General features: G+C 42.1%; 1 protein-coding gene across 5 annotated transcripts in view; it reads left to right on the forward strand.

Moving 5' to 3' along the window:
- The first annotated feature begins 248 nt into the window (after positions 1-248).
- TTC17 (tetratricopeptide repeat domain 17) overlaps positions 249-15,013 on the forward strand; it is a 157,619-nt gene continuing 142,854 nt past the window's right edge. For all 5 annotated transcript variants that reach the window (XM_065881707.1, XM_065881706.1, XM_065881709.1 and 2 more), the window contains exon 1: positions 249-407. In XM_065881707.1, coding sequence (XP_065737779.1) covers positions 249-407 — 159 coding nt within the window. The remainder of the gene's footprint in view (positions 408-15,013) is intronic.

Consider the following 15,013-nt stretch of genomic DNA (forward strand, 5'->3'; position numbering starts at 1 on the left):
CCGAGATCGTATCGCGCACAGGAAAACAATAATAAGAAAGCGGTCTCCGACCTGAAGCCAAATTGGGCCAGCGTCAGAGGCCGCGCTTCCCCGCCGCCTAAACCGAGCCCGAGGCCGAGGAAGCCGGTAGTCAGCGGGCAGCGCCCCCTCGGCTCCTCCTCCTCCTCCAGCGTCGACCTCCCCAAGATGGCGAACGGCGGGGGTCCATTTCCGCTTCCGGTGTGAGCGCCCGGGCTAGGGGGGGCAAGATGGCGGCGGCAGTAGGGGTCCGCGGACGGTGCGAGCTGCCGCCGTGCTCCAGTCCAGGCTGGTTCCTCAGCCTTTCCGCCTTGCTGAGTGTGGCAGCTCGAGGGGCCTTCGCCACCACGCACTGGGTCGTCACGGAGGACGGGAAGATCCAGCAGCAGGTAGCGGCCAGGGTGTCCCTTTCCGCCCGCGCCCGCCCTCGCCCGGGGGTGGATTCCCCGGCCCGGCCCGGCCCCTGGCTGTTTGGCTCCGCGCGGCCCCGCCCCCAGCCTGCAGTCCCACGGTCCCGGTGTCGCGGTGTGGGCGACACCGCCCTCGGACCGGTCCCCTTCCCACTTGTGTCCTGGACCTGGGCTCGGCTGCCTGCAAGTTCTCAGGCTTCCATTCCTGGGGCCGGGCGACTCTCCCCGGGAGTTCGGGTCCTGGGGACATGATCTGGTTCCCTAGCTTTAAAATCCGGATTCATTATCCCTCCTCTGGTGCCTCTCTGGCCCACGCGTCACCAGCCCTCCCCGAGGAAGTAGAAAGCAGGTGGCAGCGCCCGGGTGTGCGCGAGTCCTAGGGAGGTGACAGCTTCGGCACCCCTAGGCAGTGTGTCACCTAATGCTACTTCCCCCGGTCTCCTGTCCCACATGCTGGCGTTCGTGTCAAGCTGTGGTGGTTTCAGCTGGTACCGTTACCCAGGTCAGCAGGGGCTCATTAGACACAACACGCACGCTCTCTTTGCGAAGGAATGCTTGAGGATGCCTCTGGTGGCGTTGCCTGCATCTTTTCAGCAGTCAACCGCCCTAGTATCCCAGTGTTCTTTGCATTGTTTCTTTACCTAGTTCCTGTGACCCAGCCCCTCAGGGAGGATATGCGATTTCCCGGATTCTTGTCAGGTTGAATTAATTCCTCAGAGGAGAGGCTGCTTTTCTTACATAACTTTCTGATGGCCTGTATTTTGTGAATGCTGCTGATGCCTAAAGAATGCGTGAGTGTGTATTCTGCTACAGAAACTTGATAAACTTAATGACTTCCAACACCTGAGAACAAGCCTATAAAGTCCAGCAAACATTTAGAAAGTGATCTGTGTGCCTCATGCAATTTAATTTAGCCCACCGATCTGAAATGTATTAACCATTGTTCTGTGAAAGTACTGGGTTGTATGTAATGAATGGTGATAGGAACACAATGCTAGGCTTACCTTTGTGTAAAGTGAGGTTCACATTTAGATTCACCATGTGATGGCAAATTTTGTCTTAAATATAATGAATGAGTAAAGCAATTTAAAAGTCAGCGTTGGTTTTGGTGAGTGGTTTTCAGTGTATATCTGAGAAAAGACTGACTCTGTGGGGTGGCATTTCTCTATACCTAAGTTACATTAGAAAAAAATTTCCTTTTCATGGCCATACCAGCTGAGATTTAAAATATGCATGTGTGTTTCAGAAACCCTAGACAACACTTACAAATTCACCTCTAACAGAAGATTGGAAATCTTGTGTGAATCCTGGTTGCTTCTGTCCTTCTCTCTCCAGATGATGGTTTTCCCTGAGACCCTTATGAAGGGAGATGTGGCGTCAAGTCCTGCTGCATTTTGGGGAGCCCTTCTTCTACTGGCTCTTTTACAGTATTGTTTTGGGTCACAGCTATTTATATTCCCTGACATTGACTTCTTCTCATTTTGATGTCCAGCTACTCAGCTGAGAAAGTAGCCCACCTGAAAAGTGGTAGAAAGCTGGTAGAAATGTATTTATATGCTGAACATTGCAAAGGGAAGGTAGAATCTGATTTGGTTTTTGTTTTTTAACACATTCCTTCTTTTTGCACATTGCGTACATATGTTTTGGTGGGGGAAAGGTAGGGGTTACTAAAAACTTGCTAGAGAAAGGGAGAAATCTACAGAATCTTCTGGATCTCTTCCAAGTCACTCCTACAGTAGGTAGTTAGGCTTAGAGTTAGGAAAGCAAGATTTCTTTACTACATGCCTTTTTAGTGATCCTCTTTGGTGAATTTTCCAGTACTTTGCTACATAACATTTACAGTGTAAAGTCCAGGCAACTACAAAATTTTATACCAGAAGAAATAAAGTTGGTGACCACAGTGTAACAAGAGGCCAGGGGAGGGAAGTTGGATTTAATCCGAGGGGAAAAGCACATGTAAATAAAGTAAGAGAGTTGGACCTCACAGTCAGCTTCTGAGTTCCACTCTGATAGCTCTGCATACATTACCCATGCAGCCCTTCCTGGCAGTAATTTGACTGCAGGCAGAATCCAAACCTCAATTTACATTGTGCTTAATTATCACATTTGGATATACTTATTAAAGAATTGAAAGGTCTCTTTAGTATGTGGATTTGGGTGTACTGCAGATCTATTCATACTTTCAGAAACATAACTAATTCAAATTTAGTATAGGAACTTCCCTGGGGGGTCCAGTGGTTAGACCTTTGCTGTCCAATGCATGGGGAGCGGGTTCGATCCCTGGTCAGGGAGCTAAGATTCCACATGCCTCACCGCCAAAAAACCAAAACATAAAACAGAAGCAATATTGTAACAAATTCAATAAAGACTTAAAAAATGGCCCACATCAAAAAAATAAAGTAAAATTTAGTATATGTACTGTGTCTTACCAGGCGTACCAAATCCCTTGCTCCTTGTTTTTAGTTTTAACATCTGAGTGAGAACAGAAGTATTTCATTTTTTTGTCTGTGCTGCATGGCTTGCAGGATCTCAGTTCCCTGACCAGGGATTGAACCTGGGCCATGGCAGTGAGAGCCCGGAATCGTAATCACTAGGCCACCAGGGAGCTCCCTGATTTCATCTTTAAAATTTTTTTTTATTTTATACGTTTATTTATTTATTTTTGGCTAATTGGGTCTTCGTTGCTGCGCGCGGGCTTTCTCTAGTTGTGTTGAGCAGGGGCTACTCTTCGTTGGGGTGTGTGGGCTTCTCATTGCAGTGGCTTCTCTTGTTGCAGAGCATGGGCTCTACACACGCGGGCTTCAGTAGTTGTGGCGCACGGGCTTGGTTGCTCCGCGGCATGTGGGATCTTCCTAGACCAGGGCTCAAACCCGTGTCGCCTACAATGACAGGCAGATTCTTAACCACTGCGCCACTAGGGAAATCCCCCAATTTCATTTTTAAAGTTGCCTAATATTAGGGAAAGGGTTAAGGGCAAACTGAAATAGCAGGTCTTAGAAAATAACCTTTTGAAACTCTATTTTAATTTAGTTTTTTTAACTTTTATCTTAATTAATTATTTTTGGCTGCGCTGGGTCTTCGTTGCTGCGTGGGGGCTTTCTTTAGTGTGGTGAGCGGGGGCTGCTCTTTGTTGTGGTGCATGGGCTTCTTATTGTGGTGGCTTCTCGTTATGGAGCACAGACTCCAGGCACTTGGGCTTCGGTAGTTGTGGCGCGTGGGGTCAGTGGTTGTGGCTCATGGGCTCTAGAGCGTAGGCCCAGTAGTTACGGCACACAGACTAGTTGCTCTATGGTATGTGGGATCTTCCTGGACCAGGGCTCGAACCCATGTTCCCTGCATTGGCAGGCGGATTCTTAACCACTACGCCACCAGGGACGTCCTTCACTTGATATTTAAACCTATCCAAATTAAGTGTAATAGATCATTGTTTTCCAGAGTGAATGTGGGTAAGTACTTATGAATTAAGAATCTGAATTGCCCAAAATACAGACTTAGATAGGGACATTTTCCCTCATAATAGTTAAAGTTTTAAGTACAGTAAGCAATCCTTCCCAGAAGAAGAGAACATTCGTTTGGCTTTTCTATTTCAAGCCTTAGCAGATGATAAAGATAGGCACCCACAAGTTACAGACTGCAGACTTGTGAACATGCATGTATATTGGAAGCCGTAGATCTTTGGGGGGTTGAAATGGGCCTTTCAGTCAGAGCAGGGAAGCAGACATTGCTCCAGGCAGCCTCCTCGCAGTCCAAGCTGAGCTGCTTCTGGCAGTAGTAGATGTCCAATACTTGGCATGGCGACTCAGGGACTTGTTCCTTTCCACAGTCCCCACTCCGTCCAGGAAGCATGCCATCCGTGTTTTTAAGCTCTGTGTTTTACTGAGCTGCCACTGAACTCCCAGGAGTGTTGTACAGGGAATACTGGAGCTGGGATGTGAAGAGAATGCTCCAGTCACTAAGTTCATTTCCCACTGCAGTCAGAGGACGTCTAAGAAAAGCCCCTCCTCTCTTTCTCCTCTCCAGCTCTGTGCCGGTCTCCCAGCTTTGGGCTTTGGCATACTTCTGAACCCCTAATGTCCCTGTACCTGAAAACTAGTAAGATCCTCTCACCTTATTTAAGCAAGAGTCCTTAACTTGGAGTCCATGGACTTGAGGTATGAGCTTTTATAATCTAGTTGCTAGGAAGATCTACAGTAACTAGATCTTTTGTTTGACTTCAAGATAAATTTTTGTTTGTTTCATTTTGACATTGTTTTTGCTTAACTACTCTTGTGGCAACACCTGTTTTCTATTTTAATCACAAGTGCCTAGCAGTTCTCTTGCACTGAAGGTTAAATAAACTTTTGTGAATTAGCCTAAGAGCCTATCTGTCACATCATTTCTTTGGAAAAATGTACGCTTCATGTTACAGCTTACCAGCTAACAGATGAACTCTTGAAATGTTAGTTAGGTCTAAATCTTGAAAATTTAGATTATCAACTCTCTCATAACATTATATTATTTATTTTCTTTGCTGCTGTTTCCCTCTCCTCCAATCTTAGAACCATGGCATCTTAGATTTGGAAAAAATTCTTAAAGAATATATGGTGCGACTCATAGGAGAGAAGGTCCCCCCCCCAAAGACACAACTAATGAATGGCATTTAGTGGTAACAATAAGTAAAAATGTATTTATCTGCAGTAATGTGTAAGCCAGCACTTTATACTAAGGTTGAAGTGCTTTTTTTTTATCTGCATAACACCTACAAAGGAAGGAACAGAAAGAAAAACAAAACCAAATGAAGTAGATGTCTTCTCTTTTCCAGTTTGCTTTACCTTTGCAGAATGTTTTGTGATAACTTTAAATTGGGGGTGGGTGGATGGGGGAGGGTCCCAAATAGGTATGAATTAATTTGGGGGTCACGTAATCATTTTGCCTCCTGTCAAGCAGATGTCTTCGGAGTACAGATCCGTTTAACTGCTCAGAACAAATGAGATTTCTCACGAAACTAATGTTCTGAAGCTTAGCAAACTTGGCAAAAACTGTTTGCTAAGCAACCATTTCAGCAACTATGACCTAGGGAACAGCTATCATATTTAGTTGGACAAACTGGCTAAATCTTTATTTGTTGATTTTTAACAGCTTACAAGTGAAGGAGTGGTTTAATTTTGGTCTCATGTTAAGTGATTTGGTTAATCTGGGAGAGAGCATCCATATTGTACTGTGAAGCTGACAGCTTCATTTTGGTGCTTTTCAAAACTGAACCCATCTTTTGACATAGAGCATGTTTCTATGTTTATACACTTAAGGGATTTGCTTGGACCTGGAGGTCATATTGGTTATTCAGTAGCTAGGCACCTGCAGTTTATACTAGACGTTGACATCAAAAGTGATTCTCATTCAACCCATTTTTTAAGATATTTCCCACTATTATTTTTCTTCTTATAAATTACCCAGGTATTAAGTTTGTTTATATGGTAGAGTAGTAATAGGAGTTTGGAAATATACAGAGATAAATTATAACTTTAAATACTTTTCCCAATTATTTATTGAACAGATATCTATTGATGGCTTCCTTTTCACCAACCCACAGTGCTTTGAAGGGTATGTTCTTTTCCACTGGCTACTGTGACACAGAATTCTCATTTTTCTTTAGGGGTGAGCAGAGCACAGCTCCTTCTTAACCTTCTGGGTCTTTTTGTTTTTTGTTTTGGCTCTTCCACCTCTGCTTATCTTCTAGATCAGTGGTTCTCAAACTTTGCACAAAAATAATCTGGGGTGCCTGCTTAAAATTCAGATTCCCAGGTCACTGAGAGTGATTCAGTAGGTTGATGGTGGATCCAAGGTTTCCACATTTTTATCAAACTCCTCAGGAGAGTGTGATGCAGATGGGTCACAGATCATTATGAGAAATTCAGTTTTAGATCTTGCTCTTCCTCCAGCCTTTGTTGCAGGCTTCTCTTTTTACTCTCTTTGTATACCTGGGAAATGTCATCCTTTCCCAAAACTTAAGTTACCATATGTATGCTGGGAATATCTACATTTCTTTCTACAACTCAGTTTTTTTTCTCCAGAGTTAAAAATTCAAGACTTCCGTGTTAACTTTTAACTCCATGTGAATGTCCTCTAGGTACTTCAAGCTTAATATGACCAAATCTAAACTCAGTTTTACACCTATACCTATGTCATGCCCTGTTTTCCCAAACTTAAAGAAAGACACCACTATGCATCGTCTGCCTGTTGGTCCACATCAGAAATCTGGTTGTCCTTTTTAATTTCTCCCTGTTCCTTACCAACAGCTTTCAGTTTTACTTTCTAATTATATCTTGCTTCTTTCCGTAGCCACTACCATTACTCATAATTCCAACCACCTAATTAATTGCCGTAGCTTCTTAACTGCACTCCCTGCTTCTAGTCTTGTCCTACTTCTAGTCCATTTTTTCCACAGTGCAGAGTAATCTTTTAAAACCTTCTGTGTTTTTTTGTTTAATTAAAAAATTTGAATTACAAAAGTGATGCGTGGCACTGTAAAAATAAATACCTAACACTATGGTAGTATTTGAAGTAATAAAATGAGGTCCTCCTACCTCTACCCATTCTTACTCCCCAGGAAAAACTACCTTTAACAGATTGGTACAGATCCCAGAATATGGTCCAAATTCATTAACATGTCTTGAGATCTGGCCCTTCCTTCTCTCTAGTCTGTCTCTGCTCATTCTTGAGTGCCCCACTCTCACCTCAGAATGTACACACGTAATATACTTAGTCATATTTAACTTTTGTCAGTGTCCCCAAATATGCTCTGTTCGCACTTATTTCTGGGCCTTTGTACATGTTCTTCCCCCCAAACATCTTAATCTGGCTAACTCATACTCTTCATAACTTAAACATCACTTTCTCAGGGAAGCTTCTGTGATGCACAGATTTGAATAAGCTGTTCTTTCAATGTGCCTTCAGAGCATCCTGCATTCCCTTATGAAAACATTTGCCATACCATGTTGTGTCTGTTTACTTATGTAAATACCCTACTAGACTACTTTATGCTCTATGAAGGGAGCAGCTGTGTCCATCTTCTCTGCAACTCCAACATGTCTCACATTGCTTAATCACATAGGCTACAGTAATATCTGTTGAATAGATGATATAAGGAAGTATGAGAAATGATTCCTATTGATACCTTTTAGGAATTTACCATTGTCTGAATGAAGCCTTACGATACTCACCAATGTGGTTGTCATCAGGGACTAGCCTAAAGGAACCCTCAGACCTTCCAGGAGATCTTTAAATCTCCGAGTAAGCCATCAGTGAGTCAGCCCTGAGGCCTTCAGAAACCATGCTGTACACAGGGGACAGCCATAATTTCAGAGATTACTCTTGCCTCTCTGTTGTGATCAGGTTGTGCCTGCCAGGGAAGTCATCCTGTCGCTGCTGACATTATATATCTAAAGGTCAGCTCTTGCTCAGACATCAAATGTATGGAGAAGAGACAGGAAAATGATAAACAAGAAAAACAGAAAAAGGATCGGAAAGGGCTGAGGCAAGGTAGGTGGGAGCTGGCAGCTGCACTGTTGAGGAGGGATTAGGATCAGCTGTGGGCTTCAGCAGTTGTTGCAGTTTAGAAGCAGCTCTGGTGGAAGTGAACAGAAGGCGCTCTGACAGTCAGGAATAAGAGGGCTTGCCAGCAGGTCAGGTCAAAAATTAGAACAGCTTTGCACTCGGAAATGTAGGGAGCTGGGTGTGAGCAGTGCCTGCATCTCAGCTGTGCTCCATGATGGCAAGAGTGAAAGGAATTCCTCTACCCTATGGCTCTTTTATAGCCAGACACCTCAGCAGAGTTGTCTGTGCTCACAGACTCTCCTTCCTCTCTTCATATAGGTCTATTTTAAACCCATTGCAATCAGTCCTGCATCCCCACAACTCTTGTCAAGATACCCTGGGCCTTCCACATTGCTGCATTCAATGCTCAGTTCTCAGTCATCTTACTTAACCTCTTAGCAGCCCAGCATTTGTCTTCATACTCTATTGAACTATTTTTTTACATGACTTCCTGAACATATACTCCTGGTTTTCCTTCTAAATCCCCTGCCTCTCATTCTCTTCTGCTGAATTCCTTTTTGATTCGTGAGTCTTAAATATTGGTGTGCCCCTTTTCTTCCCTCTGTACACCAGACAATCTTATGCAGTTTCATGGCATAAAATATATAAATCTGCAGTCTCTCCCTGAACTCTAGATTCATATATCCAACTGCCTACTCAGCCTCTCCACCTATCTGCCTAATAGACACCACAAATACATCATGTGCTAAACTGACTCTTGATTTCCCACTCCACCACACCTGTTACCAAGTTTTTCAGGCCCCAAATCTTGGTATCTTCCTTGACTCTTCCTTCTCTCACATCTCATACCCAGTCTCTCAGCAACCTGTCAACTTAACTTCCAAAATGTATTCTGAATCCCGCCATGTCTTTCCGCCTGTACTATTACAACCCTGGTCCAGACTATCTTCATCTCTGTCCTGAACCTATGCAGTAGCCCCCTAACTGGTCTCTTTGCTTTTACGTTTGCTCCATAGCGTCTGTTCTCCCTAGATTAGCCAAAGCAGTCTTTTAAAAAACATAAGTTTTGGTCATGCCACTCCTTGAGGGGTCTTGGGGGAAGGGAAGCAAAGAGTATCAGAAAACCTTCAGTGGTTTCCCATCACACTTAAATAATAAAACCTAGTTTTCACCATGGCCTGTAAGGCCCTGCAGGATCTGGGACCTGGCTCCTGGCCACCTCTCTGCGCTGATACTACTTTCCTTCTTGTGTGCTGTGTTTCAGCCATACTGGCCTTTGGGTGGTTTTTAAAGCACCAAGTTCACTTGTTTTTGGTTCACCAAGACCTTTGCTTTTGCTCCTTCGTCTGCCTGAAGCACTTTTTTGCAGACATCAGCATGGCTCAGCCCTTCTCTTCTTTCAGGCCTCTGTTCTCATGTCACCCATTTTCTGACCAAGCTGTCTAAAACAGCATCTCTTTCCATCACTCTGTCTTCTCACTCTATTTTTCTTCATATTATTTATTACTGGCACTGTATTGTAAGGTATACTTTATTGCCTGTCTTTCTACAAGAACATAAGCTTATGAAGGCAACAACTTTGTTTTGTTCAGTGAAGTAACCCTAGTGCCTAAAACGGTGCCTGACACATGATGTACACTCAGTAAATACTGAATAAGTGAGAGAGTATATGAATGTCTGTGTGTGCAAGCAGTAATTACTCCTGTATTCGCTCTTGTATCTCATATCAGCATACTGAAGGGCCACCGTTGTTTTTTTGTTTTTGTCTTTGTTTTTTAAAATTAACTTATTTATTTTTGGCTGCGTTGGGTCTTCGTTGCTGCACAGGGGCTTTCTCTAGTTGCGGTGAGCAGGGCCCACTCTTCATTGCGGTGCACAGGCTTCTCATTGCAGTCGCTTCTCTTATTGCAGAGCACGGGCTCTAGGGCGCGGGTGCTTCAGTAGTTGTGGCACGTGAGCTCAGTAGTTGTGGCTTGCAGGCTCTAGAGTGCAGGCTCAGTAGTTGTGGCGCACGGGCTTAGTTGCTCCGCAGCATGTGGGATCTTCCTGGACCAGGGCTCGAACCTGTGTCTTCTGCATTGGCAGGTGGATTCTTAACCACTGTGCCACCAGGGAAGCCCCCACCATTGTTTTAATAGTCTGCAGGAGGGAGGTGCATTTACTTTAAAGGGGGCAAGCTAATTCATTCATTCTCCCTGTTACCAATAAAAGGTCTACACAGCCTAAGACTTCTCTAAGAACATGGTATCTCTAACCAGAGTTGTAAAATGGTGCCTAAGATAATCTACTTTCCTAAAGGCTATTTTGGATATTTTACCTCTACAGCGTACCTTTTATGGTATGTTCAAAGAACTCATATTTGAGATTGTGACCTTATTTAAATTAATTGAATATTGTACAAATTTAGGTTGTCACTTTATATTTTGCTTTCAAGACATACTATTAGGAATTCACACTGTTGTGCTTCCCATATTTTTTTAGTCAGTAGTAAAGTCAGTTAGTAATGAGTCTAACTTTTTTTTAAATAAATTTATTTTATTTATTTTATTTTTGGCTGCGTTGGGTCTTCGTTGCTGCGTGCGGGGGCTACTCTTCGTTGTGGTGCGTGTGCTTCTCACTGCGGTGGCTTCTCTTGTTGAGCACGGGCTTCAGTAGTTGTGGCTTGTGACTCTAGCACGGGCTCAGTAGTTGTGGCGCACGGGCTTAGTTGCTCCGCGGCATGTAGGTTCTTCCCGGACCAAGGCTCGAACCCGTGTCCCCTGCATTGGCAGGCGGATTCTTTTTTTTTTTTTTTAACATCTTTATTGGGGTATAATTGCTTTACAATGATGTGTTAGTTTCTGCCCCATAACAAAGTGAATCAGTTATACATATACATATGTTCCCATATGTCTTCCCTCTTGCGTCTCCCTGCCTCCCACCCTCCCTATCCCACCCCTCCAGGCTGCCACAAAGCACCGAGCCAATATCCCTGTGCCATGCGGCTGCTGCCCACTAGCTATCTACTTTACTACGTTTGTTAGTGTGTATATGTCCATGACTCTCTCTCGCCCTGTCACAGCTCACCCTTCCCCCTCCCCATATCCTCAAGTCCGTTCTCCAGTAGGTCTGCGTCTTTATTCCTGTCTTACCCCTAGGTTCTTCATGACATTTTTTTTTCTTAAATTCCATATATATGTGTTAGCATACGGTATTTGTCTTTTTCTTTCTGACTTACTTCACTCTGTATGACAGACTCTAGGTCTATCCATCTCATTACAAACAGCTCGATTTCGTTTCTTTTTAAGGCTGAGTAATATTCCATTGTATATATGTGCCACATCTTCTTTATCCATTCATCCGATGATGGGCACTTAGGTTGTTTCCATCTCTGGGCTATTGTAAATAGAGCTGGCAGGCAGATTCTTAACCACTGTGCCACCAGGGAAGTCCCATGAGTCTAACTTTTGAAAAGAACTCATTTATGTATTTTTAACTAACGTTTTCAGTCTTCATTTTCCCTCTGAGGAACTTCGTTATTTCAGTTGAAATCAGGTGACTGGCAAGAGGTCCTGCCTCCAAAGGTCAGGCCTTTCCACCTTCAGTCTAATTGCTTGGTGGGGAGTTGAGATGGTTAATTAATCTTTAGTAGAACCCAAGAGAATAGTATCAACACATGACAAAAGTGGTCAAATGGAGTCAGGAACGTTTTTATTAGAGCAAGTATTTGCTGAGTGCTTTTTGTGTGCCTATTACTGCATTGGGTAAGCTTAGCTCACTCATTCAGTACATACTTGGATGCTTTCTGTGTTAGGTACTTGAAATACAGCTGTGAGGGAGATATAGTCCCTGCCTTAGTAGAGTTTGTGTTTTATACAGTCATACATGGAAGTGACTCTAATTTAGGATATCAACAGGTAACTTTTATTGTAATAAAAACAATTTAATGTCTGTAATTCACTGAACACTTTATCCAGTGTTTTCATGTTCATTATCTCATTTGGTCATCATACAGACTCAGTAAGATGTGGGTATTGATCTTCTATCAAATAAATTTGGGCAGAATGTAGTTAAACTCCTTGCCCAAGCCATGCAAGTAGGAAGTGGCAGAGTGTGAACTCAAGCTCAGGTCTGATTCTGAACCCTGTTCTCTTCTCTGCAGTGCTAAGCATTGCTACTTACATAAAGAAAAATATTTCTGTAGTTTTATTTGTAAAACAAATACTCATCAAAAATTAAAATTTTTCTTTTAAAAATGTTTTTTTAATTTTAAAATTGAACTAGACTATAAACTATATGATAATTGTTGAAAAAAATTTTCACACTATTTAGTATGCTATAAAATGAAAAGTGAAAGTTTCATAACTACCCACAGTCCTTCTTCCTGGAAACAACTAGAATTATTTGTGTATTCTTCCCAAAAGTTTCTATGCATTTGTAAATACATAGTTCTTTATTTTATTTTTTTTTGCGGTACGCAAGCCTCTTACTGTTGTGGCCTCTTGCGTTGTGGAGCACAAGCTCCGGACGCGCAGGCTCAGCGACCATGGCTCACGGGCCCAGCCGCTCCGCGGCATGTGGGATCTTCCCGGACCGGGGCACGAACCCGTGTCCCCTGCATCGGCAGGCGGACTCTCAGCCACTGCGCCACCAGGGAAGCCTCCATAGTTCTTTATTTTTAAACGCACAACTGGAAACATTTTGTCTCACCATTATCTTCTATCCACTTCATAAAACTTAGACATCTGTCCATATCAGAAATAAGAAAGCTACCCTCTTCTCCCTTAAGATTGCATAGTATTGGGTTGTATGGGTGTTCTGTAGTTTATTTAACCAGTTCCCTAGTGGCAGACATTTAGATTGTTTCTCTGTTTTTGCTGTCGCAAACATTGTTGCAGAGAGTAAACGTGCTAATACATTCATCTTTGCATGCTTCTATGCCTATATTGAGTGTATCTGTAAGATGAATTCTTTGAATTGGAATTTCCTGTTTCTAAAAATGCATATATTTAATTTTCTTAGATTTACTAAATTGTTCTCCTAAAGGACTGCATCAGGAGTGTTTGAAAATGCTCAGCATTGCTTGGAATGTGCAAAAAATTTTTCATAATCCAATTCTAGTAAAAGACCTCTATTCCATCCATTGCCCTTAGCTAAACAGTGTTGTGATCATCAGTAGAAATATGAACAGAAAGGAACCTTCAGTTAAGTTTTTTTATCTTCATAGAAAAAATTAAACCTTGGTCATTAACATTTATTTCACACTTGTTGGGACTGCAATAAAAGAGATTAGTCAAGCTGATTTCTTTTCCCCCACAGTTGATACTACCAGTGTTTTGATGACTAATCAAGTTGAACTTTATTCAGTTGTCTCTTGTAGAGCAGCGATTTCCAGTATGAAATAGCAGAGTAATTTCTGGCTGTTGAGTTTGCCATCATCTGAATAATGATAAAGTTACTAAGGTTTAATTCCTGGCACTGATTTTAGTGTTCCTTTTCCAACATTTGATTGACAAATCTGTCTTAGCTTGGGCTGCCGTAACAAAATGCCGTAAACTGGTGATTTAAAGAACCGATGTTTATTTTCTCACAGTTCTGGAGGCTGGAAATACAAGATCAGAGTGCCAGCCAGCATGGTCGGGTTCTAGTGAGGGCTCTCTTTTTGGCTTGCAGACAACTGCATCTTGCTGTGTCCTCACATGGTAGAGAAAAAGAGAAAGCAAGCTCTCTGGTATCTTCTCTTACAGGAGCACCAATCCCATCAGGAGGGCCCCAACCTCATGACCTCATCTAAATCTGTTTACTTCCCGAAGGTCCGGTCTCTAGCTACCTAATTCCCTTTTGCCATGTAACCTAACATATTCACATGTTCTGGAGTTTAGGACATAGACATCTTTGTCGGGCCATTGTTCTGTGTTCAGTATTTGCTGCTGGAATGAGAATTACTTCTGAGTTACATATAAATCCACTCTAACTGTACAGCTACATTTTTTCTGTGTATGTTTACAAGAATATCATAAGTACACAAATGAGAAATATTCATGACTCTGGTGTCCTGTTTCATTTTCTTTCCTTGTAAAGTTGTAAACTCTTTGCTTTATTCATTATGTTATTTGTATATTTCTTGGCAACATAAATCATAAAATGTAGACTGATAACACTTTTATAAGAACTTGTTCCTTAGTTATTCATGTTGAAAATGGTTACTTATTTGCTAATCAGTTGGGGAAATGGTGATTATTTGACATGAATGTTCTAATAAAATTGGCTGCAACACTGTATGTGTTCAAATCTAGATTATAGCTATATAATACACTTCAGATTCCTGGATTATTTTATGTGAGTTTAAGTATTTACAACTACGTCTTCCAAGAACTGAAAATGAGAAAGTAAAATCTAATTGAGGGTAACTTTAGAAAATATATAAGGACATTAAAAATTCATGTGATGGTCAGGATTCAACATTTTTGTTTATTTAAAGTTTAATTTTAGTTTGGTAACTTGGTATTCTATAAAATTGAGACTGGTTTTTAACTTTTCACTAAAATACTATACAAGTGCTCTAAGAGTGAAAAAGTCATCTTTAATAAAAATATTTCCAAATCTTGACAGTTCATAACAATAGTGTTTTATTGATCTGATACAATTAAATTTTTCTAGTAAAAGGTCTGTTTATGTTACATATTAAAGTTTTGGCAATTATTACAGCCAGCAACCTAAGTTCCTCGTAAGAGCTGAGGCTCAACTGGTATTTTGTGAACTTAACACTTCTCTAAACCTGGAAGAAGGTGCAAGTCCATGATAGTTAGACTTGAATCCTGAAGAGAGAGTTGCATGCGAAGTCAAGGCCACAGACTTTTCTGCCCCTCTCATTCTGTCCCTGTAAAACTCATCTTGCTTGCCACTGTATTAGGCTGACAGGGGTCACAAAGGTAAGGGCTCCTTAGACAATCATTTGAAAATGGCAGTGAACTAGATTTGCGATAAGGGTAAAAATTTGAGGTGAGAAAGGAACAAGGAAATACAATAGATGTTGCCTTTTTGAGTGTTTGCCTGGACCCGTATCTGTGAGA

This window comes from Phocoena phocoena, chromosome 8, assembly GCF_963924675.1.
Source record: "Phocoena phocoena chromosome 8, mPhoPho1.1, whole genome shotgun sequence".
In the NCBI taxonomy this organism is placed as follows: Eukaryota; Metazoa; Chordata; class Mammalia; order Artiodactyla; family Phocoenidae; genus Phocoena; species Phocoena phocoena.